This window comes from Mustela nivalis, assembly GCF_964662115.1.
Source record: "Mustela nivalis genome assembly, chromosome: 11".
Taxonomy (NCBI): Eukaryota; Metazoa; Chordata; class Mammalia; order Carnivora; family Mustelidae; genus Mustela; species Mustela nivalis.
Genome location: NC_139030.1, coordinates 93,901,340 through 93,928,840, shown reverse-complemented (window position 1 = coordinate 93,928,840; position 27,501 = coordinate 93,901,340). Strand labels below are relative to the sequence as shown.

General features: G+C 37.0%; 1 protein-coding gene across 16 annotated transcripts in view; it reads left to right on the top strand.

The window, feature by feature from the left end:
* UNC80 (unc-80 homolog, NALCN channel complex subunit) overlaps nucleotides 1–27,501 on the top strand; it is a 228,264-nt gene that overhangs the window by 16,159 nt on the left and 184,604 nt on the right. For all 16 annotated transcript variants that reach the window (XM_082691601.1, XM_082691598.1, XM_082691597.1 and 13 more), the window contains exons 6-7: nucleotides 1,724–1,797; nucleotides 8,790–8,929. In XM_082691601.1, the coding sequence (XP_082547727.1) occupies nucleotides 1,724–1,797; nucleotides 8,790–8,929 (214 nt within the window). The remainder of the gene's footprint in view (nucleotides 1–1,723; nucleotides 1,798–8,789; nucleotides 8,930–27,501) is intronic.

Genomic DNA, 27,501 nt, shown 5'->3' with positions numbered 1-27,501 from the left:
TGTAAATTCAAGAGTAACAGTCTGTCATAAGGTTCGAATAGCAAGAGACTAACTGTATAAAAATGTCATAGCCAGAAGTGATCGACTCCAGATTCCATGGAGGGAATGAGGTTAATTTCATCAAATTAAAACCATCTGAAAGTGAAGATGGATGTACAAGGTTAAAAAACTGAAAACAATAGAAATAAGAAGAAAATAAAATATGTTACAGTAAAACAAAACTATTACTGAAAAGACATCTTTATGTTGACTAAGAAATTTTTTTTCATAGTTTTAAGTCATCGCTTTCCTTTTGAATAAAGAGGTCACTTCACTTTTAGGTCTCTCTCTCCATCTCTCTCTCATTAATACATAAACTATCATTTAACAGATGCATTAAAATTATTAAGAAATCGTGTCCCTCATGAATCACTAGGGCTATTCACATTACCCTCCCTTGCTTCTGGATGATATTCACAGTGGGTTCATTCCCATCTCCCTGATACCTGTGGAGGTGAAACAGTGCCCAGCTTCTGAAGTGAAATTAAACTCAGCTCAGATACATGGCCAGAAAAGAAAGCAGTGGCAGGTAGGTGACACTCGCTGGGTCTATTGTTTTGTGACCTCAGTAAATCCCTTGCTCAGCATCAGTTTGCTCACAGTTCTCATGTGGCACAGCCAGCTTCACTTCCCACTGTTCCCAGTCCTCAGGAAAAGACATAATTGATTTGAATCTTGCCGTAGGGGAAGCTTGATGTGAGCTTAATGTGCTCATAAATGCATAGACCCTGGAGCCAGAAAGCCTGGGTCTGAACCTTCAAGTGACAGTCAAATGATCTTGGGCAAGTTAAACTCCCTGTGCCTTAGTATCTTTATCTGTAAAATGGGTCTAATAGTAGTCCATATGTTATGATAGGTTATTGTAAGGTTTAAATGAGTTGAGACAGTAGCCCCCCCCCACAATCTGTGGTTTCACTTTCTGCAATTTCAATTCCCCATGGTCCAAACACAGATGATTTAATTCTCCTTCTAACAAATCATCAGAAGGTCAGTAATTAATACTACATCACAACGCCTATGTCCTTGACCTCACTTCATCTCTTCACATAGGCATTTTATCATCTCACATCATCACAAGAAGAAGGGTGAATGCAGTATGATAAAGTATTTTGAAAGAGAATGAAAGAGACCACATTCACATAACTTCTGTTACGGTATATTGTTGTAATCATTCAATTTCATTATTAGTGATTGTTGTTAATCTTTTACTATGTGTGATTTATAAGTTAAACTTTATCATAGGTAAGTATGTGTAGGAAAAAACAGTATAGGTACGGTTCAGAAGTAGCCACAGTTTGAGGCATCCACTTGGAAGAGATCTCTACAGATAAGAGAGGAGTACTGTATACAAAAAAAATGTTTTTGAAAGGATGTGACAGATACTTAGTTCTATATAGATGTTAACTATTATTATTTTTAGTATTGTCAACTTTTTAGCACCATAGCCCATTGAATCAGCCTGAATAGATGAACAAATCTATATTGTTATGATAACCTAGAAATGTGAAGGGTTTTTAATTGGTTATTTGACTCTTCTTCCAAAATAGTATATTAGATGTTTTCTTTCAAGCTGATACTGATATGTTAAAATGATTTTTTTTAAAGAAATGCACTGGTGAAATAAAATGAGCTTATTTATCATAATCTTATAAAATTTGTGATGGTATTTCCCCTATCTTGGCAGCTAAGAGAAGCTCTCCTATCAACAGTCAAAGTCAAACCTGTGAATCACCAAATCAAGATGCAAGACATCGAGAGGTGAGTTTATTGTGATCGTGGGAAGAAAGGAGGTGTCATTTCCTGGCTGTAGTGTAGGATAAAGGATAAAACGTGTTCTAGAATGACACTACTTGCTTTCAAAACAAGTTCCTGTTCCTGAATATAAAACATTAAGTAGTCTCCGGTTTTCTGTCAAATATGGAAAATAACTTTAGGCACTTATCCGGGGTGGGAGCGCTGAAACAGGAGCATGTGTAACTGTGTTTTATCTTTGTGGCAAGTGGGTAATCAGTGGCATTTTCTCAATGACTCGTGTGTGATCAGTAGCGCTCTATCCCAACAGTTAGTGTGTAATAGTGCTTTACTTCAATGGCTAGTGTGTAACATTCCATAAGTGTTAGTTATCATTATTTCTCCTACATTAAAGGGTCATCTTGTTCTCAATTATTAAATCTCCTTAATATCTGGGATGCTTGGGTCACTCAGTCAGTTAAGTATCTGCCCTTGGCTTGGGTCATGATCCCAGAGTCCTGGGATTGAGTTCTGCTTTCGGCTCCTTGCTCAGCTGCTTCCCCTTCTGCTTGCCTTTCCCTGTGCTTGTGTTCTCTCTCTGTCTCCCTCTGACAAATAAATAAAGTCTTAAAATCTTAAAAAGAAAGAAAAAAATCTCCTTAATATTCTTTAGGCAAGCGTAATATGGCTAAGATAATGCTGGAGCAGGTGGGAGGAGGGAGGAGAAAGAAGGCATAAGGTATAGATAGTCTTATCCTTTAAGAAATCTAAAGTTTAGGGGCGCCTGGGTGGCTCAGTGGGCTTGGTCATGATCCCAGGGTCCTGGGATGGAGCCCTGCATCAGGCTCTCTGCTCGGCGGGGAGCCTGCTTCCCCCTCTCTCTCTGCCTGCCTCTCTGCCTACTTGTGATCTCTGTCTGTCCAATAAAAAAATAAAATCTTAAAAAAAAGAAATAAGAAATCTAAAGTTTAATGAAACATCAAGATGAATCCACATAAAAGAGAATATGCATAATAAAAAAATATAATTCTGTGAAATTTTTATTCATGCTTTCTTTGGTTTGGAAAAAAAAGAAATGAGGGCTAGGGTAGTTCAAAACCACATGGTTATGTATACTGCCATTAATTTAGTGTATTTCTAGACGAGCTACTTTCACTTCCAATTCAACTTGTGCAAAATATAATTTTCTGCTTTCTGGCAACATTGGATCCTCTTTCTAACCGATGCATTACTTTCAGTAGGGCCATCATCCTTTCTCCCCTCAAAACCACAAGTTTTGGAGTCCTATTATATCTACTGCTTCCTGAACATTTACTAAGTACAGACACTGTGATTTATCTGCTTTATTTTATCTATTCTAAGATAATTTTTTTCACTTTTAATATTTGAAATCACATGTTTGATGATCTTTGGTTTCTTAAAACCTCCGTGCCTGGTAACAGTATCGATAAGTTGTCATTTTCATAAGGTTGTGCAGCATGAATGTGTCATTTCCAGCATCTAACTTTGCAGCATCGGGATCAGTGACTTAGAAGAATATGTCAGAGGGAATAGCAGAACACTCTTTTAAGAAATAACACTTTGAAGAAATAATATTTTTGACACAGAGAAAGTTACTTTGTGGAAAAACATGGGTCAAAAACTCTAATTTTAAATTTAGAAATTTCAAGAGTACCTCTACCAATTTATTTCACTTGTATCTTCCTTTTTACATATACACAGGATGAATATATAATCAAAAACTATGCCTAAATAAGCCCAAGAAAGTGCTTTTAATAAATATATTAGAAAAAGTCCTCACTGGTAAGGATCCTAGTTTAATTAACAGAGTTTTTTCTTAATTGAACATAAAATAATGATGTCTTATAACGAATGACGCCTTAGAGACAACAAATATGTTGCCTATTTCATTCTCCTTCCTCCTCTCAATTTGATTTCTTGCTGAGTCATACTGTTTTATCTTGTTATGTTGCTCAGGTATGTTCTTTATTCCCTACACCCGAAACTACCTTCTAAATCCAGGTCCTCATAACTAGATTGCAGTTGGAACTACCTAATTGGATTTTTCTTCCTCTAGTCTCTCCTGCTTCACATAAATATCACTTAATAATGCCCGACTATCCCAGGGGAATTCTACCAAACATTTTAAAAAGAATTAATACTCGTTCTCCTGAAACTGTTCCAAAAAATAGAAATGGAAGGAAAACTCCCAAACTCATTTTATGAAGCCAGCATTATTTTGATCCCCAAACCAGATAAAGACCCCCTCTAAAAGGAGAATTACAGACCAATGCCTTTGATGAACACGGATGCGAAAATTCTCACCAAAATACTAGCCAATAGGATCCAACAGTACATTAAGAAGGTTATAAGACTAGCCAATAGGATCCAACAGTCCATTACGAAGGTTATTCACCACGACCAAGTGGGATTTATTCCTGGGCTACAAGTTTGGTACAACAACCACAAATCAATCAATGTGATACAATACCGTAATAAAAGAAAAAAACAGGAACCATATGGTATTCTCCAAAGATGCTAAAAAAGCATTTGACAAAGTACAGCATCCTTTCTTGATCAAAACTCTTCAAAGTGTAGGGACAGAGGGTACATACCTCAATATCTTCAAAGCCATCTATGAAAAACCCACAGTGAATTAATTCTCAATGGGCAAAAACTACGAGCTGTCCCCTAAGGTGAGGAACATGGCAGCAATGTCAGTTACCACCACTGCTATTCAACATAGTACTAGAAGTCCTAACCTCAGCAATCAGACAACAAAAAGAAATAAAAAGCTTCTGAATCTAGAAGGAAGAAGTCAAACTCTCAGTCTTTGCAGATGATATGATACTTTATGTAGAAAATCCAAAGGACTCCACTCTAAAACTGCTAGAACTCATACAGCAATTCAGTAAAGTGACAGGATATAAAATCAATGCTCAGAAATCAGTTGCATTTGTAAACACACACAGCAAAACAGAAGAAAGAGAAAATAAGGAGTCAATCCCATTTACAATTGCACCCCAAACCATAAGATACCTAGCAGTAAACCTAATCAAAGAGGCAAAGAATCTGTACTCAGCAAAGTATAAAGTACTCGTGCAAGAAATTGAAGAAGACACCAAGAAATGGAAAAATGCTCCATGCTCATGGATTGGAAGAACTAATATTATGAAAATGTCTATGCTACCTAAAGCCATCCTCACATTTAATGCAATCCCAATCAAAATATCATCCTTTTTTTTTTTCAAAGAAATGGGACAAATAATCCCAAAATTTATATGGAACCAGAAAAGGCCCCAAATAGCCAGAGGAATGTTGAAGAAGAAAGCCAAAGTTGGTGGCATCACAATTCCAGATTTCAAGCTCTATTACAAACCTGTCTTTGTCAAGACAGTATGGTACTGGCACAAAAACAGACACAGAGATCAGTGGAATGGAATAGAGAGCCCAGAAATAGATCCTCAACTCTATGGTCAACTAATCAACAAAGCAGGAAAGAATGTCCAATGGAAAAAAGACAGTCTCTTCAACAAATGGTGTTGGGATAACTGGACACCACAGGCATAAGAATGAAACTGGACCATTTCCTTACACCACACACAAAAATAGACTCAAAATGGATGAAGGACCTCAATGTGAGACAGGAATCCTTTGAAATCCTTGAGGAAAACACAGGTTGCAACCTTTTCGACCTCACCTGCAGCTACTTCTTGGTAGACACATCACCAAAGGCAAGGGAAGCAAGGGCAAAAATGAACTATTGGGACTTCATCAAGATCAAAATCTTTTGCACAGCAAAGGAAACAGTCAACAAAACCAAAAGACAATTGACAGAATGGGAGAAGATATTGGCAAATGACATATCAGATAAAGAGCTAGTGTCCAAAATCTATAAAGAACTTATCAGACTCAACACCCAGAGAAGAAATAGTTCAATCAAGAAATGGGCAGAGGACATGAACAGACTTTCTGCAAAGAAGATCTCCAGATGGCCAACAGACGTGAAAAATTGCTCCACATGACTCGGCATCAGGGAGATACAAATCAAAAACCAGAATGAGATTCCACCTCACACCAGTCAGAATGGCTAAAATTAACAAGTCAGGAAATGACAGATGCTGGAGAGGATGCGGAGAAAGGGAACCCTCCTACACTGTTGGTGGGAATGCAAGCTGGTGCAGGCACTCTGGAAAACGGCACGGAGGTTCCTCAGAAAGTTGAAAATAGAGCTTCCCTACGACCCAGCAATCACACGATTGGGTTTTTATCCTAAAGATACAAAAGTAGTGATCTGAAGGGGCATGTGCACCCAAATGTTTATAGCAGCAATGTACACAATAGCCAAAGTATGGAAAGAACTTAGATGTCCATCAACAGAGGAATGGATAAAGAGGATATGGTATATATAACGGAATACTATGCAACCATCAAAAACTGAAATCTTGCCCTTTGCAACATGGATGATACTAGAGGGTATTATGCTGAGCTAAATAAGTCAATCAGAGAAAAACAACTATCATATGATGTCTCTAATATGAGGTATTTGAGAGGGAGAGGGGTAGTGGGAAAGGAAAAAATGAAACAAGATGGGATTGGGAGGGAGACAAACCATAAGAGACTGTTAATCTCATGAAACAAACTGAGGGTTGCTGGGGAGGGGATATGGAGAGGGTGTTTGTGTTACGGATATTGGGGAGGGTATGCGCTATGGAGAGTGGTGTGAAATGTGTAAGCCTGAGGATTCACAGACCTGTACCCATGGGGCAAATAATACATTAAATATTTATAAAAATAATTTAAAAATTGTTTTAACAAATGCCTGACTAATCTTCCTAATGCATCATTTATTTATTTATTTATTTATTTATTTTTCTCAGTAAAGAACTTTAATTCAATATATTAAAGTATACTATGTTTTCCACAGTGAATATAGACTATTTATCAAATCAGAATCAAGTTCTGAAAAAAATACCCATATACATATAGCTAACAAATACATAGCCCGGTACCTCTAAAGGTTAGTACTTCTACATATTTCAAAAGGCATCAAGTTTTTGCTGCTTTCCCCTGATCCAAGCATGCACATTTGTGTGTATGTAAGTAAACACCCAAAGACAACTGAATTAGTAGTCCACATTCACCACATGGATTAATGCCTGTTGTGATCTCTTTCCCTCCCAAAAAAAAATTAAAGTGAATAATCAGAAACAATTTGGCATCATTTATTTATTAACTCATCATTCCACAAAGGCTTATTATAGGCAAGGTTGCCATTTTTCCCTATATCCCTTTCCCCCTAGGAACCTATAGTGGATTTCTTGTACCGTCACCTCCAGACCAATCTCTTTTCCCTGTTTCTCTGTACCTTCTACCATCTGGCATCATTTTTCTCAAGTGACCTTCTTTACCCCTTCCGTTAGTTAAGCACTGCTTCTAATATATTGAGCATGTGCTTTAGCCTCTGGGTCTTTGCTCAGACTGTCTCCTTTATGTGGATTGCTATCTTTCCTCCTTGTTGCCTGTCTAAATTTTATCTTTCTTCTAAGCACCAATTAATATCTAATTAATCTGTCTAATTACTCTAAATCTGCACTGCCCCATATGGTAGCCATGAGGCCCATTGTGGCCCTTGAACACTTGAAATAAGGCTAGTTTGAATTGAGATATATATATATATTTTTTTAAAGATTTAATTTATTTATTTGACAGAGAGAAATCACAAGTAGATGGAGAGGCAGGCAGAGAGAGAAAGAGAGGGAAGCAGGCTCCCTGCTGAGCAGAGAGCCCGATGCGGGACTCGATCCCAGGACCCTGAGATCATGACCTGAGCCGAAGGCAGCGGCTTAACCCACTGAGCCACCCAGGTGCCCCTGAATTGAGATATATTATAAGTATCAAATATATACCAGATTTTGACTACTTAATATGAAAAAAGAATGTATATCTTAATGATAATGTTTATATTGATTATATGTTGAGGTGATAATTTGGGGTTAAACAGAATATAATTTAAAATTTCACAGATTTTTACTATTTTTAAAACTAGATATGTGTCTCTTGTTTGTGGCTTGTATCATATTTCTATTGAGAGTGCTATTATAATCTATATTCATCTTAAAACTTAACTCTAGGTTCTTTATTTCAAGGTTCAGATTCATCTATTATTTATTGCCCAAATTACCTAACATGAAGCACACACGTATGCTCATACTAGGGGATTCTCTGATCTGGTTCAGTGGACTTATTTATGAACTTTCTAGCTGTATTTGTCTCTCTATGCATCATGGTTGGACAGTGCTTTCTTATTTTACATAAGAAAATAGATATTATGAGGACTTAAATTCTATGATAATTTTTTGAGGGTCTTTGTACATAATGAAGAATTTTATCTGTAATACCCATCGAAAGACAATGTCCTCTTATCTGAGCAGAGTTATATATATTAGTTAAATGTCATTAAAATAAGCTACTCTTTAAGAGAATGGCTGCATTTGTGCTTAACAAATCAGAATAAAGGTCATCATCTTCAATTGAAAAAAATGTATCCCATTCTCCTTTAATGAGTGACAGAAAAACCTGAATCTTGTGCTTCGATTCTCATTTTCTGGCTTCAATTCGATCAGCTCTTATTAACCTGGTTTCCAGCTCAGGCCTTACTCAGCTCATCTCAGTATTGGCATATCTTTGATGAGTTGGTAATTTGTAACTTTTCTATAGATCCTGGGTATCTGGAGATGAAAAAGAAAAGAATCAAGAGCAAAATGAAATAACGTTTATGAAAGTACTCAGCTGAATGCTTAAAATAATATACATGGCTCTCTAGAAGTCATTCTCCATTTACTCTTGGATGAACACAAAATCATTTGGTCTCTGACCTTGTGGTTAGCTCTGCTATAAAGAAAAATGTTCAATTTTAAGAAACAATGTATGTAATATGGTAGTTAATGATAGAAGATATACCTGAAGGAAAAAAAAGAAAGAAAGAAGAACTAATTTGTTATCTCCACCTCCAAAAGGGACTCCAGGTGGTCTGTGAAACTTTCCAGTCAGATCCCATGTCACCCAAGGCCACCATTTCAGGCTGCCACCGAGGAAACTCCTTCGATGGAAGTCTGTCCTCCCAGACTTCCCAGGAAAGAGGCCCATCTCATTCCAGGTACATAATTGCAATGTTAGGGACAAAAATGTTTTTCCTTATTTACCAAAAGTTAAATATGCATTTTTAGTTACTTACATAGCTTCTCTTCCTTAGAATGTGTCAGTGCATGATTTGTGTATACATATTCTTGGTCATGGTTTAAGTTGATTAATAATTCCAGAAATGTGCTATGAATGTTTCTCATTTAAACAAACTTGGGTGGAAGTGGAAAGACCTATCTGCTAAAAAGGTGTCTGAATTAGATGGTATTTTAAATTTAAATGCAGAAGTCAAATTATGCTATCAAATATCACGCTGCAGGGATGTGAAAGGATCTGCTCATCTGTTGTGTAAGGATACTTTATATCCGTGATCCTCATGTTAAAATGGATGCTTTTAAAGTACCCATAGGGAATTGAGAAGGTTGTTCTTTGCAAACATTACAACACTGCCCTCGTTAACTTGTGTATGTGGTAAACTTGCTTCAAAATACTTTCCCTTGGGACAAACATCAATTGTCTTCTTCCTGTTCCCCACCAAAATGATGGAAGCCTGAATTCATGAGATTTGCTTTTTTTTTTTAATTTTTTTATTTTTTATAAACATATATTTTTATCCCCAGGTTTGCTTTTGAACCCAACTAGATCCTACACTTGAAGGCAGGAGTCCCTGAGAGCATTTGTGTGTCTCTACTTTCAAATAAGGTTACTATCTAGTAGCTAGTATTTTAGAAGGAGGCATTTCTTAAAAATGGTTTTATTAAGGTATAATTTACATACCATAACATTTAAAGTGAACTGAAGCAATTTTTTTTTACTCTTAGCAAATTTATAGACTCATGCAACCATCACCAAAGTCCAATTTCAGAACATTCCTGTCATGCAAAAATATCCCTTGTGCCCATTTCAGTCTCGCTTATTCCCACACCCTGCTCCAGATGATCACTTAATATATTTTCTGTCTATATACTTGAATTTATGGAATTTTCAAAGAAACGGCCATGTACCATATACGGTCTTCCATCTGGCTTTTCTCACTTAGCATAATGCTGTAGAGGTCCATCCACATTACAGCATATGCAAGTACTTCCTTCTTTTTTATTGCTAAAGAGTATTCTGTTGTGTGGGTATATCACATTGGAGTTCTGCATTTATTGGTAGATGAGTATTTGGGTTGTTTTGATTTTTCATCTATCATGAATAATGCTGTTATGAGCCTTCTCATACAGGTTTTTGGGCAGGCCTATGTTTTCAGTTCTTGTATCCTAAGTAGGTCTATAGGAGCAAAATTGCTGGGTTGTGTGGTAAATTTATGCTTGATTTTTTAAGAAACTGCCAAACTATTTTTCAAAAATGGCTGTACCACTTCACATTCCCATCAGAAATGCACAACGGCTCATTGTTTCTCTCTCTCCTTGGCAGCAATTGTTCCTGCCATTTTTACTGTAGCCATCCTTGTGGGTGTAAAGTGAGAGCTGATTGTGCTTTTAGTTCATATTTTCCCTAGTGACTAATGATGTTAAGTACATTTTCAGGTGCTTATTAGCTATTTGAATAGCTTCTGTGGAGAAATGTCTATTCAGATATTTTGCCCAAGTGTTAACTGGGTTGTTTATGTCCTTATGATTGAGTTGTAGAAATTTCTTTTTTTTTTTTAAGATTTTATTTATTTGACAGAGATCACAAGTAGGCAGAGAGGCAGGCAGAGAGAGAGGGGGAAGCAGGCTCCCTGCTGAGCAGAGACTCCAATATGTGACTCCATCCCAGGACCCTGAGATCATGACCTGAGCCGAAGGCGTAGGCTTACCCCACTGAGCCACCCAGGTGCCCCAGAAATTTCTTTTTTTAATATATTCTGGATACAAGTCCTTTATCCAGAGATAGATCCACAGATATTTTCTCTCAGTATTGTCTTACATTTTCATTTGGTAATTTTATCTACCTCCTTCTGGCACCAGAACCAGGCTATAGTGGTTTTAGTGGGTTATAGTGGTTTTTTTTTTTTTTTTTTAATGATTTCTTAGAATTGTTGAAAGCATGAAGTTTTATGAATATAATTGCTTTTTTTTTTTTCTTGGTTCTATTTTTATTTTTATTTTTTTTTTAATTTTTTATTTTTTTATAAACATATATTTTTATCCCCAGGGGTACAGGTCTGTGAATCACCAGGTTTACACACTTCACAGCACTCACCAAATCACATACCCTCCCCAATGTCCATAATCCCACCCACTTCTCCCAAACCCCCTCCCCCCAGCAACCCTCAGTTTTTTTTGTGAGATTAAGAGTCACTTATGGTTTGTCTCCCTCCCAATCCCATCTTGTTTCATTTATTCTTCTTCTACCCACTTAAGCCTCCATGTTGCATCACCACTTCCTCATATCAGGGAGATCATATGATAGTTGTCTAGATGTCCATCAACAGATGAATGGATCAAGAAGATATGGTATATATACACAATGGAATACTATGCAGCCATCAAAAGAAATGAAATCTTGCCATTTGCAACAACATGGATGGAGCTAGAGCGTATCATGCTTAGCGAAATAAGTCAAGCAGAGAAAGACAACTATAATTGCTTTTTAACCCAAATACTACTATATTGTGCTTTTTTAGTTTTTTTTTTTTTACCTGGGGATCAAAATATATGTTTATAAAAAATAAAAATTTTTAAAAAAAGCTATATTGTGCTTTTAAAAAAATAATATGCAAAGAGTTTTTTCTTTGTATCTTTATTTCGGACTTTAAAAGCAAATGGCCCAGTTAAATGATCTGCTGACTGAGAATACGAATGTTGACAGAAACATTAGTTGTGTAAGCAGAGATTGTTTGTATTTATCTATAGGACTTACTGTCCTAGGTCACTGGTGATACTGAGTACTTAAAATCATGTCATTTTTAATGTAGAAAGAGCCCTGTGAAGATCACCAATTCAATCTGATGCACTACAACATTTGCACCACTTAAACCCTTCCAGCAATGAAGAATTTAGTATTCTTGGATGAAGTTCATTTCATTTTTAGACAGCTCTATTTAAGATCATGTCCTCCTTATATATTTTTAAATTTAAATATAATTAGTCAACACATAGTACATCATTAGTTTCAGATGTAGTGTTCAACAAGTTATCAGTTGTGTGTCCTTATATTTGGCCAAATTTTGCTTTTCCATATTTTCTGTCTATGGTTTTTATATTAGTTTTCTACTGCTGTGTAACAAATTACAATGTCCAGGCTTAAAACAACATACATTTATTAACTCACTCTTTCTGTGTGTCATAAGTATAAGCACAATTTAGCTGGGCCCTCTGCTGTAAGGTATGACCAGGTTAAAATCCAAATGTCAGGATGGGATGCGGTCTCATCACAGGCTTGACTGGGGAAAGCTCCACATATAAGCACCCTCGGGTTGTTGGCAGAAGACTGAGGTTTATGTTTTCCTGTTGATTCTTAATCTGAGAGCTCCTCACAAATTCTAGGTGCTGCCCACAATTCATTGCCATGCCACTCTCTCTATAGTTACCTTTACAGCACAGCAGAGAAATTCTAATTCCAGTCTATTAATACAGAGACTTTACAATATAACATGATCAATAATCACCTTTATGGTATTTGTCAGTTATAAGAAAGACACAGGTCCTGGGGCGACTGGGTGGCTCAGTTGGTTAAGCATCTGCCTCCAGCTAAGGTCATGATCTTGGGGTCCTGGGATTGAGCACTGCATCAGGCTTCCTGCTTGCAGGGAACCTGCTTCTCCCTCTCCTCCCTGCTCATGCTCTCTTTTGCTATCTCTCTCTTTCAAATAAGTAAGTAAAACTCTAAAGAAAAGAAAAAGAAGGAAGGAAGGAAAGACAGACAGACACAGGTACTGCCTGTACTCAGGAGAAGAGGGTTATTGGGCATGTGACTACTTTCGAATGGGAATGAGGGATGGTTCCTTTAAGTCTGTTTACCACTGTCCTTTAGAATTTGTACAGACTCTTCCCATATTAACCTTCTATTTATTCAAAAGTAGAATGGCAAAGGATTCCCCCCCACACATACACACACCAAGCCTTCCATTTTACTTGATGGCAATAGTAACTCACTAACAAATTTATCAAGGGCATAATTAAATCAGAATCAGGGAAAAGGTATTTTCTTTGGATACAGACTAAACAATTGCAACTACCTTTCTTTGGATATCTTTTATATGCTAAAACAAAACTAGCGTCTTTACATTTATAATGTTGTCTAAATGTCTGTGCATTTATTTTTGTCTTTGAATTTTTTTTTTTTTTTTACTGGGGTACCTGTGAGGCTCACTTGGTTAAACATCTTCTTCCAGCTCAGGTCATGATCTTGGGGTCCTGGAATCAAGCCCCGTATTGAGCTCCCTGCTCAGCAGGGAGTCTGCTTCTTCTTCCTCTGCCCCTCCTCCCTGCTCATGTTATCTCTCTCTCTCTCTCTCATTCATTCTCTCAAATGAATAAAAATCTTTAATATTGAGGTATAATTAACATACAGTGTTTTATTAGTTTTAGATATATAATGATTCAACAATTCTACATATTTCTTACTGTCCAAGATAAATGTATTCTTACTTGCCTTCACTTTTTTCATCCATCTCCCCACCCACCTCCCCCGTGGCAACTACCAGTCATCCAATGGACTTCCTTCACTTAACATTATACCTTATACCCTCTAGCTCCACACATATTGTTACAAATACCAGATTTCATTATTCTTCATGGCTGAGTAATATTCCACTATGTGGAATGAATGTGTGTGTGTATGTATGTATATGTATACACATATATACATACACACACATATATATACACACACACATATATATACATATATACATATATGTATATATATACACACATACACACACACACATGTATATATATATATATGCCATGTCTTCTTTATCTGTTCATCATTCTATGGATGGATGGTTGGGTCACTTCTATATCTTGGCTATTATAAATAATTCTGCAATAACATAAGTGCATATATCTTTTCTAATTAATGTTTTCATTTTTGTGTGTAAATACCTGACATGAAATTACAGTAATTCTATTTTCAGTTTTTTCAGGAGTCTTTGTACTGTTTTCCCAGGGGCTGTACCAATTTACATTCCTTCCTACCAACAGAGCATGAGGGTTCTTTTCTCCTCCCCATCCTTATCAACACTTGTTATTTCTTTTTTATTTTAGCCATTTAAACAACTATAAAGTGATATCTCATTGTGGTTTTAATTTGCACTTCCCAGATGGTGAGTGATGTTGGGTATCTTTTCATGTGCTTGCTGGCCATCTGTATGTTGCCTTTGGAAAAATGTCTATGCAGATCCTCTGCCCATTTTTAATTAGATTAGGGTTTTTTTGGTATTGAGTGCTATAAGTTCTTGATATGTTTTAGATGTTAACCCCTTGTTGTCTATATCATTTGCAAATATCTTCTCCCATTCAGCAGGTTGACTTTTAGTTGTTGATGGTTTCCTTCTCTGTACAAAAGCCTTTTATTTTGGTATAGTTCCAAACATTTAATTTTGCTTTTGTTTCCCTTGCTTTAGGAGACATATCTAGAAAAATGTTCTGATGGCCAGTGTCAAAGAAATTACTGCCTGTGTTTTGTCCTAGGAGTTTTATTGTTTTAGGCTTCACATTTAGGTTCTTAAGCCATTTTGAGTTTATTTTTTTGTATGGTGTGATAAAGTGGCCCACTTCCATTTTTTTGCATGTAGCTATACAGTTTTCCCAACATCATTTGTTAAAGACACTGTCTTTTCCCCATTGTATATTTGTGACTCTTTTGTCATAGATTAACTGACCATGTAAGCATGGGTTTATTTCTGAGCTATTTTGTTCCTTTGATCCATTCACCTATTTTTGTGCAAGTGCCATACTGCTTTGCTTGCTATAGCTTTGAAGAATATTTTGAAATCTGGGACTGTGATACTTCCAGGTTTGTTCTTTTTCATGAAAATTTTAGCTATTTGGGTCTTTTGTGGTTCCACACAAATTTTAGGATTATTTGTACTAGTTCTGTGAAAAAGAGTGTTGTTATTTTGATAGAGGTTGCATTAAATTTATAGATTGTTTTGGGTAGCATGGATATTTTAATAATATTTGTTCTTCTGATTCATGTCATTTAAGCATATGTTAGACATAGGTTGTAGCAGTGTCAAAGTTTTGTCCTTAAAGAGCTCAGAGCTCATTTCCTCAAAAGGTAGGTAGATAAGAGTAAGTTAGTAAAACTATTTGTAAACTTCTCTAAGACTATGAAGCAAAAGCAAAGGGAAAGGATGGGAGGGAGGTTCTTTCTCTTTGAGACCTGAATGATATGCAGGAGACAGCCTCAAGAGGATCTGGAAAGAACAATGTAGGCAGAGGGAACAAGTCTAAAGGCTCTGAAATAGGAATAAACTCAGCATGTTTCAATAAGAAGGCCAGTGTGACTAGGGAGTGGTGCTGAGCAAGGGAGTATGATATAGGGAAAGAGGTCAAAGATGTTGGTAAGGGTCCAATTGCACAGAAGGCCTTCTGACTGTTAAGAAGTTTGTATTCTATCCCAGGTGTGATGAAAAACCACTGGAGTTCTTGGATCAATGGAATGACATTAACAAAATTGTATGTTTTACAGGTCATTCCGGATGGTTTATAGAAAATAGACTTGGGAGGCAAAAAGGGACACAGACTAGTTAGGAAACTATCACAATGGCCTGAGTGAGAGAGTATATGGTTTGGTCAGAGTGGGAATAATACAGGTGGAAAGGCTAAGATGAGACTGGAATTGAGGTTAAAATACAGGCTAGAGCTGATCTGACCATATCTAGGGAGTGAGAAAAAGAAAGGAATCAAGCATAACTCTGAGATTTTTGGCTTGAGCAACTGTATGAATGGTGATTGAATTTATGAGATAAGGAAGGCTGAGAAAAGCATATATAAAAATACTTGACTTACTTTCATGTATCTCTTTACCATCATTCAAGCCACTCATCTCTCTGTATCTGGAGTACTGCAGTAGCCTACTTATTAATCTCTTCTTATTAAATCTTGTCACCATCCAAAACAGAACATATAGAGTAAAAATAAAAGACAAATCACAACACTCCTACTCCTGAACACTTTTAATGCCATCCAGTGCTATCAAGATAAAATTCAAACTCCTTGATGTACCTCTCAAGGATCCACATCATTTGGCTGCTGTCCAGTTCTCTAGTCTAACATTATGCTTCTACCCACACCTCAGTGACTAAACTTCAACCCTTTTTTAGACTTTCAAACTTCCCTTAGATCTGAGAGTTGGAGTATGTTATTCCATCTGTCTGTATCGTTCTTCCATCTTTCTCCATTTAACCAATTCCTGTTCTTTTATAACTCAGTTTAAATATCATTCCTTTACTCCCTGGAGAGGCTCTGGCAGATGTTTAACACTTCCACATAATTCCATGCTTTCTCTTATAGCAGGAGTAGCAAACATGATATAAATAGTTGTGTGACTATTTGTCTAATAGTTAAGTCCTCCACTAGATGGTAAAATCCACACACAGGAGAGGAGACCAAGTCTCTGATACTCTCTGCTCTTACTAGTGCCTGGCACATGACCTTCACTGAAGAGTACTAAATAAGTGAATGAGTTCAATTTTTACAACAGCCATGCAAAGACTTTATTGCTCTTTTAAAGATGATGAACTGAAGCAATAAGAGATTAAATGGTTCCCCCAGGGACACACACAGGAAGAAGAACTAGATTTGAGCCCAGTTTAGCCAGTCACATGGTCCACAGTCTTCTCTACTCCCTCATGAAGAGGTAGGTCTAAACCTTTCTAGACATTTTCTTTGACTTCTCTTCCATGGCCTTCCTCTAATTTGTCCTTTTTTCAGCTAAATGAGAAATTATTCAATGTAAGATAAGAGATGTGATTTTTATATACTTACGCATTTTTGATAGACTTACCAAGAATTCTAGTTGAACTTATACCAGTGTATCAGTTATCCATTGCTGCATAAAATATTATTCTGAAATTGAGTGACTTAAAACAACAAATATATTGTCTCACAGTTTTAGAGGGTTATATATCCAGAACCAGCTGGGTGCAGTCTTTCTTGGCTTAGGGTCTTTTGGAGGTTACAGTTAAGATGTTGGCTGGGAACATAACCATCTGAAGGCATGATTGAACTGGAGGATCTACTTCCAAGATCACTCAGGTGGCTTGTGCCTGGATACCTCAGATTCTGAGGCCTCTCTATGGGGCTACTCACAATATGGCGTATGTTGTGACATGAAATGAACAGGGTGTGTGTGTGTGTGTGTGTGTGAGAGAGAGAAAGAGAGAGAGAGAGGGTCTTTTATAATAACTTCAGAAGTAACATAGCACGACTTCTGCCATATTCTGTTGGTCACACTGACTAACATATTTGTTTTAGGAAGAAACTGTACAAAGGCATGAGTATACCAAGGTGAGGGTCATTGGAGATGTCTTAGAATCTGGCTACCATTGTTTGTCCTCTGGTCCCAATGATTCCTATCTCTTTCACATGTAAAATACCTTACTCTCACCAAGGTTGCCCAGAATCTCCTCCAATCATAGTATGAAATCAAAGTCCGGATCTCATCATCAAAATCAGATCTAGGGGTATATACCTTATGTATATGATTTAAGTACAATTCCTTAATTATAGCTCCTCTCAATCTGTGCACCTGTGAACAAAAGAGATAAGGTATCTGCACCCAAAACACTCACATACAATGGTTGGATAGGTACATGATAACTGCTGTGGAATGTCTATTCAAAGGGAGAACATGGAGGCACTGGTCCATAGGTGTTCTGAAATCAAGTTGGCCAAAAACTGGAAACTTTTTGATTAGATCTCAGTCCTATTCTTGCTTATGCCTCTTAGCTCCGCCCACTGGGATAATGATCCCATGCTCTATATCAACTTCCCCTTTTTAAGACAGACAGATATGTTTATACCTGAATAGTTCTCTCAGCTTGCTTACTGCCAGTAAAACTTGGAAAATACAAGAGCTTTTAACTTTATACTGCTTTGGCAGTGTTTTTGTTATATTTCTTTAAAAACTTTGGGAGTCCACTGTGAATCTTATTGGGGTCCACTAGAATAGACAAGTCTCTTTGAGATAATCCTTTCTGAAACTTGGAGAAAGTTTGAAGAACAACACCTTTGAGTTTCTTAAAAGTTTCCACCAAACCACCCCTCTTTTTTATATGTGAATAATGTTTTCAAAACCTTTAGAGGAATTTTTGCCTGGTGGAATAACATTCTGAAGCAAGATCTTCAGTCATTCTGATATCCTAAAAAGATTTTAAAGTTCCACCTTTGACTTTATCTTTATACAATGTTTTTCCAGAAATGCTCTACAGTTGATGTTTTCTCAGAAACCATTTCTTAACTTTAGTATTATTTCCCATCTGGAGAGGCTGAGAATTTTCAAAATCTTTAAATCCGAACTCCTCATTCTTTACTAGTTCTTTAGTTAGGGCATGTATTTTATCTTTCAATCTCCTGTAAGGAGCGGGAAAAAATCAGAAGTCACCTTCAACATTTTATTTGGAAATCTTAGGTCACTAACTTTGTTAGGCATGTTTCTTTAATGCTCCATATCACAGCAGGCAGTTTTTGCCACTACATAACAAGGATCCTCCTTCCTCCTCTTTTCAAAGTCATGTTCCTTACTTCCCTTTAAGCCCTTACCAGCAGCCTTCTTAAAATTCAGGATTTCTATTAGTAATTTGTGCAAGACAATTTATGTTTTCACTTTTTTAAAAGACTATTTCTATTTTAGAGACAGAGCACGCATAAAGTGGGGGGAAGAGGGGCAGAGGGAGATGGAGAGAGAAACTGAAGTAGACTCCACACAGAGCACAGAGCCTGACGCAGGCTTAATCTCAAGACCCTGAGATCATGACCTGAGCCAGAACCAGGGTGCCCCTGTTTTCATTTTTTAACACTCTTCGGAGTCTTTACAGCCTCTGCCTACTGCCTGATTCCAAAAATAGTCCCCAAATATAGGCTGTTTTCTTGGTATGAAAATCTGTATTAGCTACCAATTGCTATATAACAAATTACCCAAATTGCTCAATAACTTAAAACAAAAGACATTTCTTCAATCAGTTGTTGATAGTTCCTGAGGGTCATGAATCCAGAAGGGGCATAGCTAAGTGGTTGCAGTTCGGGGTCTGTCAAGATGTTGGCCAGGGGTGCTGTCATCTGGAAGTTTGGGTGTCAGACTCTGCTTTCAAGATCAGTCAGATGGCTATTGACTAGAAGCTTCAGTTCTTCACCATCTGGGCCTCTCCATAGGGCTGCTCATGACATGACAGCTGGTTTCCTCCAAAACAAAGTATCCCATAAAGAGGAGGAGCAACCCAGATCAATGCTTCAATGTCTTTAAAACTAATCCCTACAGTTGACATGCCATCACTTCTGCTATATGCTATGAATCATACCAATGCTGGTAGAGAAGGCACCCCATGAAGGTGTGAATACCAAGAAACAGAGATCACTGGAGTCTATTTTGGAGGCTCTCTTAAACAAACAGTAATGATGATGATGTCACTATCATTTTGGATATAATTATGACTGTATCTATACATTTTCTTCAATCAGTTGTTGACCATTCTCATATTCCTCCTTCACTAATTATATTCTATACTAACTCTAAAAAGTTTAAATGTAAGTAATTTCCACCTTAAATACTATATTTGGCCTGACTTTCAAAAACTATTAAAAGCAATATCATGGTGAAATGTTGAGGTTGTAAAATATCCAGAAGCTTATATTTCTTACATAATTTTTCTCAGCCAGAGCATGCATTGGAAATTTGCAAATAAAAATTGCATATGATATTGACAAACTACAAGGTTCAAGGTTTGCTGTTTGTGGATGGATGTTGTTTTTCCATTCTCTGAGATTACCACACTCAAACATCTATATACATATGCATTTCTTGACATATACATACACACAGTCACCCACGGCACACCCACGCCTACATATGGTGAATTAGACATGAATCAGTGTCACTTTAGAAGAATGAATTAGGTCTTCTCTTTGCTTAGCTGCAGTAGCTGGTTACCATGGAAATGATGCACAAGGTAAACCTTTCAGAAAACGCTAATTTTAATGTGTCTTCGTTGGAAGAGTTCATGTATTAATCAGAAATGAAGAGAACTTCAATAACAAAGCAATGCAAATATCTTAGAAACAGAAGCTGTCTGCTTGTATCAAGCAAATATGATTCATCGTCTCTTTTGCCCTGACCTTGACTGAACAGAACATTACTCTTCCCTGAACTCTGCAATCAGTGAGCAGGTAGCTAGTTTTTAAAATTAATGTGAGATTTCATCTTCAATTACCATATGCACAGACTTAATTTCTACTTTGTTAAATACTGTGTAAGGTCAAAACTGATTTCCACATTTCTCTATCTCCACAGATTGTTATTTCTAGAGTATTTTTCTGCCTTGGTTGCTCTCTACTAACATCCCCCAGCCCTAGTTAATAATAACTTGGTTTCCTGATGCCATAGTTGCATAAAAAACATATTTAAAAATTCTTAGCTTTTATGATAGTCAAAAAATTTGTCATAATATGTATTTATTTTATGCATATAAAAGAAGTATATGCTAATTATAGAAAAAAACTTAAAGGTATAAAGTATTTTTTAAAAGTAAAAATCATCTTTTTTCCATTGGACATTCTTTCCTGCTTTGTCGAAGATTAGTTGACCATAGAGTTGAGGGTCTATTTCTGGGCTCTCTATTCTGTTCCATTGATCTATGTGTCTGTTTTTGTGCCAATACCATGCTGTCTTGATGATGACAGCTTTGTAATAGAGCTTGAAGTCCGGAATTGTGATGCCACCAACGTTGGCTTTCTTTTTCAATATCCCTTTGGCTATTCGGGGTCTTTTGTGGTTCCATATAAATTTTAGAATTATTTGTTCCATTTCTTTGAAAAAGATGGATGGTACTTTGATAGGAATTGCATTAAATGTGTAGATTGCTTTAGGTAGCATAGACATTTTCACAATATTTATTCTTCCAATCCAGGAGCATGGAACATTTTTCCATTTCTTTGTGTCTTCCTCAATTTCTTTCATGAGTACTTTATAGTTTTCTGAGTATAGATTCTGTGTCTCTTTGGTTAGGTTTATTCCTAGGTATCTTATGGTTTTGGGTGCAATTGTAAATGGGATTGACTCCTTAATTTCCGTTTCTTCTGTCTTGCTGTAAAAATCGTCAATGAACTCATCAGGAAGATTTAAACATCATTCTCTTTTAGTATGTATACTTTTTTTCAAGTTGTTTTCATACTTTTCATTTTTTCTACAAAATGACTTACAGAATAATAGAATATTAGAGTTAGAACATTTCTATCAGATCACACAATGATAGTCCCCATACCATTTTTTTCCAGTTACATAAATTTTTGACTCACATATTTATTAGGTTGTTAATTAAGATTAGTTTTACTGGAGTAATGACAAGCTGATTGATAATACTTTCTTAAATGAAATTAAACATTTATTGATGATTCTTGCTTTTTATTGGCTAGTCACCCCAGGATACCTCACACTTTAAGACAAATAAACTTGTCCTTGAATAACACCTAAAATGAAGGTATTTTGAGTTATAAATATTTGCTATGAATGCTCCTCAACTTCATTGTTGTTTCAGATGGAGACTCTTTAAAAATTAGGCAGTTTTAATGTGAATTTACTTACAGCCTTACGTTGGTGGAGTCTTATTGTTGTGCAGTCCATCTTCTGACTGACATGATTTGTCAGGAAGTAGTTAATGACCACAGGACTCAACTGTGCAGTTAATAATTACTTTCATCAAATACATTTTCTATGTAGTAAAAGACATAAACTTAGTTCTCTCGCACCCTTGGGGACAAAGCTGTCAATATATCATTCAGTTAGTGTTTCCATATAGAAATTGTTTTGGATGTTGCCCTAAAAAGTGCAAAAGTCATACATTACATGTTTCTCTAGGGCAGTTGCCCTCCAATCTTATTAAGAGTGTTTAAGAATTGTCTCTATCTCCAACAATTCTGGTTTAGTGAGTCTGGGGTGAGACCTGGAAATGTGCTTTTTTAATAAACTCTCTTCTCTCTATCCACTTGGGATTCTCAAAGAAGTTGTCCACTGGTATCTCATTATATGGAGCACTGCTCTTGAGATTTGAAATAATTTATGGAACTCCCTAATCTAATTTACAAACTGGAACATTTGGGGACACTGAGGTATGGGGCAGGAAGTAAAGGGTGAAGATGGCTAGTCCAATGGGGGAAAAATAATTCTGTTAAACTACTAACATCTCTCATAATCACAGCAGCCTGGTCAAGAAACAATAGCTTTCACAGGCTCTTATAATAAGGCCAATGACTGTCACAAATACTTGAGGACCTAAAATTACCCAGCTGGTTGCCACATAACCTTGTACTTTGTCTTTTCTTTAGAAATCCAAGATGGTAGCATTGAGGGGAAAATCCTGTTATTCTGGTATAAAGACAGGCTGAAAGATGTGGGGTAGTCCATGCTTTTTTAAGAAAGAAATGGAGGTGAGAAGTGGCAGGAAGTGTGGCAAAAGTCTCTTAAGAAAATGGCAGAAATGAGAATCAATGTTATTTCTTTCCCTCCAACTGAGCTTGGGGATATAATTAACCAGTTTCCTCCTGTAATCTCAGGATGAAACAAGTGGTATACTGGTCAGTCTGAGACAAGATTAAAAAGGAGTTAATAACAAAACTTTGGACGGGATATAGGGAAACCACAGGTACTCCAATGCCTGTACTTCAGGAAGACTACCAGCTCTGGGGCCTGGAGAGGCAAAAGGAGGGAGCAGTTGTGGAGAACTCTGTGGAGAGAGAATGACTAACAAGAACTGTGACTACTAATGACCTAAGCCAGTCCCAAATTACAGGGCCAGCCTTAGGTAAACCTCTGAAAACAAGGAGGCTTGTGTAAGACACCACTGTCCTTCTGCTGTCAGTCTCCTGTGAGAGCTTCCTTTTGCCAAATCCAGTTAGGAGCCAGAGGCAGGGATCAGCTGGTAGAGTATATATAGATCAGACTTCCGGTGTAGGGAGGTAAAGAAGGATGGACAGGGAATGGGGTCTGGAAATGGGGGACTGAAGGCAAATCAAAGTAAAAGGTTTCCTGCCTGGGATGGGCACCGGAAATTTGAATCTAGCCCACATGCTTCTGATGAAAACTTGACAACTCATAAAATTCTGAGACTCAGCTTTTTTATTAAAATGGTTACACAATGAAAACATAGAGGACAAAATACTTAGAAAGAACAGATATAGCACATCATCTTGAGGACAATGAGACTAATCTGGGCAAAAAACATACACACACATACACACACACACATTTAACATATATACAAGTATTAAAATCATGTATTATGTATTTGTTACATATAAAAATGTATGTTATATAGAAGTGTATCTGTATATGATATATAGAATATAAAATATAATATATATGGTATAGATAGATGTACTTTATATAGATCTACTTTATGTATATGTGAATAGTGGATTTTTAGTCATATTGATAAAATTCAAGGTCTTAGCTAATGTTCTTTAAAGAAACACAGGAAAGGGACACCTGGGTGGCTCCGTGGGTTAAAGCCTCTATCTTCAGCTCAGGTCATGATCCCAGGGTCCTGGGATCGAGCCCCACATCGAGCTCTCTGCTCGGCAGGGAGCCTGCTTCCCCCTCTCTCTCTACCTGCCTCTCTGCCTCTGTCTGTCAAATAAATAAATAAAATCTTAAAAAAAAAAAGAAACACAGGAAATTATACAACACATAAGTGTTCATTTTTATGTCTTTTCACAAGTTAATACAACAATCACATTGGTAAATAGAACATAAGCACCCTAGCCTGTCACATCATATAATACATAAATAATATTTGGCAAATATGTGCAAACATTCATTTGTTGCTTCTCCTTTGGCTGACTTTCAGAATGTTCTCTAGTTTTTTACTCTAACAAAATCAATGCCATGAACATCCTTGTACATGTCCTCTTGTGTGCATGGGCAGGAGTTTCCCTAAGATACTTTTCCTCAGTAATGGAATTTCTAGATCATATGATGAGGACAGTCGAAAATTTACTACTTATCACCTAATTGTACTCTGGGTTTACCAGCAGTGATGAGTGCTTCTGATTAGTCACACCCTCATGAATACTTCCTATGTTCAGGCATTTATAGTCTCACAAATCTGATGGATGGCGATTGTGACTTAAGCCCACATTTCCCCGACTATTACTAGAGTTGAGTATCTCTCTCTATTCTGCCTCTCCTTAGGTTTTCTTCTCAGTGAAATTTCTTTCCATACGCTTTTCCATTTGATCTGTTTGTCTTTTCTTTCCTGATTTATGATCATTCTTTATCAGCAAAAATAATAAATCTTTTTTAAAAATTATTTTTATTAACATATAATGTATTATTTGTCCCATGGGTACAGGTCTGTGAATCATCAGGCTTACACATTTCACACCACTTTCCATAGCCCATACCCTCCCCAGTGCCCACAACCCAGCCACTCTATCCTTAACCGTCCACTCCCCAGCAATCCTCAGTTTGTTTTGTGAGATTAAAAGTCACTTACGGTTTGTCTCCCTCTTGATCCAATTATGTTTCCTTTTTTTCCTTCCCTACCTCCCACAACCGCTTGCCCTTCCTCTCAAATTCCTCATAATAGAGACATCATATGATAGTTGTTTTTCTCCGATTGACGTATTTCACTCAGCATAATACCCTCTAGTTCCATCCACATCATTGCAAAAAAAAAAAAAAAAAAGCCAAGATTTCATTTCTTTTGATGGCTGCATAGTATTCCATTTTGTATATGGAATAATCTTCCACATCTTCGTTATCCATTCATCTGTTGATGGACATCTAAATTCTTTCCATAGTTTGGCTATTGTGCACATTGCTGCTATAAACATTCAGGTGCACGTGCCGCTTCAGATCACTACTTTTGTATCTTTAGGATAAAAATCCAGTCTTGTGATTGCTGGGACATAGAGAAGCTCTATTTTCAACTTTCTGAAGAACCTCCATGCCGTTTTCCAGAGTGCCTGCACCAGCTTGCATTCCCACCAACGATGTAGGAGAGTTCCCTTTCTCCGCCTCCTCTCCAGCATCTGTCATTTCCTGACTTGTTAATTTTAGCCATTCTGACTGGTGTGAGGTGGTATCTCATTCTGGTTTTGATTTGTATTTCCCTGATGCCGAGTCATGTGGAGCACTTTTTCTTGTCTGTTGGCCATCTGAAGTTCTTCTTTGCAGAACTGTCTGTTCATGTCCTCCGCCCATTTCTTTTTTTTTTTTTAAGATTTTATTTATTCACTTGACAGATCACAAGTAGGCAGAGAGGCAGGCAGAGAGAGAGAGAGAGGAGGAAGCAGGCTACCCACTGAGAAGAGAACCCGATGCGGGGCTTGATCCCAGGACCCCGGGACCACGACCAGAGCTGAAGGCAATCTCTGCCCATTTCTTGATTGAATTATTTCTTCTCTGGGTGTTGAGTCTGATAAGTTCTTTATAGATTTTGGACACTAGCCCTTTATCTGATATGTCATTTGCCAATATCTTCTCCCATTCTGTCAATTGTCTTTTGGTTTTGTTGACTGTTTCCTTTGCTGTGCAAAAAATTTTGATCTTGATGAAGTCCCAGTAGTTCATTTTTGCCCTTGCTTCCCTTGCCTTTGGTGATGTGTCTACCAAGAAGTAGCTGTAGGTGAGGTTGAAGAGGTTGCTACCTGTGTTCTCCTCAGGATTTCAAAGGATTCTTGTCTCACATTGAGGTCCCTCATCCATTTTGAGTCTATTTGTGTGTGTGTTTGGTGTAAGGAAATGGTCCAGTTTCATTCTTCTGCATGTGGTTGTCCAATTATCCCAACACCATTTGTTGAAGAGACTGTCTTTTTTCCATTGGACATTCTTTCCTGCTTTGTTGATTAGTTGACCATAGAGTTCAGGATCCATTTCTGGGCTCTCTATTCCGTTCCACTGATCTCTGTGTCTGTTTTTGTGCCAGTACCATACTGTCTTGACAAAGACAGGTTTGTAATAGAGCTTGAAATCTGGAATTGTGATGCCACCAACTTTGGCTTTCTTCTTCAACATTCCTCTGGCTATTTGGGGCCTTTTCTGGTTCCATATAAATTTTGGGATTATTTGTCCCATTTCTTTGAAAAAAACAAAAGGATGATATTTTGATTGGGATTGCATTAAATGTGTAGAAGGCTTTAGGTAGCATAGACATTTTCATAATATTAGTTCTTCCAATCCATGAGCATGGAGTATTTTTCCATTTCTTGTTGTCTTCAATTTCTTGCATGAGTACTTTATACTTTTCTGAGTACAGATTCTTTGCCTCTTTTTTTTTAACTGATATTTATTTTATTTTATTTCCTTTCAACAAATGACCTTTTATTAGTTTGAAAGAGCAGCTCCTTTGCCTCTTTGTTTAGGTTTACTGCTAGGGATCTTATGGTTTTTGGTGCAGTTGTAAATAGGATTGACTCCTTATTTTCTCTTTCTTCTGTTTTGCTGTGTGTGTATAGAAATGCAACTGATTTCTGAGCATTGATTTTTATATCCTGTCACTTTACTGAATTGCTGTATGAGTTCTAGCAGTTTTGGAGTGGAGTCCTTTGGGTTTTCTACATAAAGTATCATATCATCTGCAAAGACTGAGAGTTTGACTTCTTCTTTCTAGATTCAGAAGCTTTTTATTTCTTTTTGTTGTCTGATTGCTGAGGTTAGGACTTCTAGTACTATGTTGAATAGCAGTGGTGGTAACTGACATTGCTGCCATGCTCCTGACCTTAGGGAAAAGCTCACACTTTTTCCCCATTGAGAATTAATTCACTGTGGGTTTTTCATAGATGGCTTTGATGATATTGAGGTATGTACCCTCTGTCCCTACACTTTGAAGAGTTTTGATCAAGAAAGGATGCTGCACTTTGTCAAATGCTTTTTCAGCATCTACTGAAAGTATTATTTGCTTCTTGTTTTTTCTTTTATTAATGTATTGTATCACATTGATTCATTTACAGATGTTGAACCAACCTTGTAACCCAGGAATAAATCCCACTTGGTCATGGTGAATAATCCTTTTAGTGTGCTATTGGATCCTATTGGCTAGCATTTGATGAGAATTTTCACATCTGTGTTCATCAAAGGCATTGGTCTGTAATTCTCCTTTTTGATGGGGTCTTTATCTGGTTTTGGGATCAAAGTAATGTTGGCCTCATAAAATGAATTTAGAAGTTTTCCTTCCATTTCTATTTTTTTGGGAATTGTTTCAGGAGAATAGGTATTAATTCTTCTATAAATGTTTGGTAGAATTCCCCTGGGAAGCCATCTGGCCCTGAGGTCTTGTTTGTTGGGAGATTTTTGATGACTGCTTCAATCTCCTTACTGGTTATGGGTCTGTTCAGGTTTTCTATTTCTTCCTGGTCAGTTTTGGTAGTTTTTGTGTCTCTAGGAATGCATCCATGTCTTCCAGATTGTCAAATTTGGTGGTGTATTGTTGCTCAT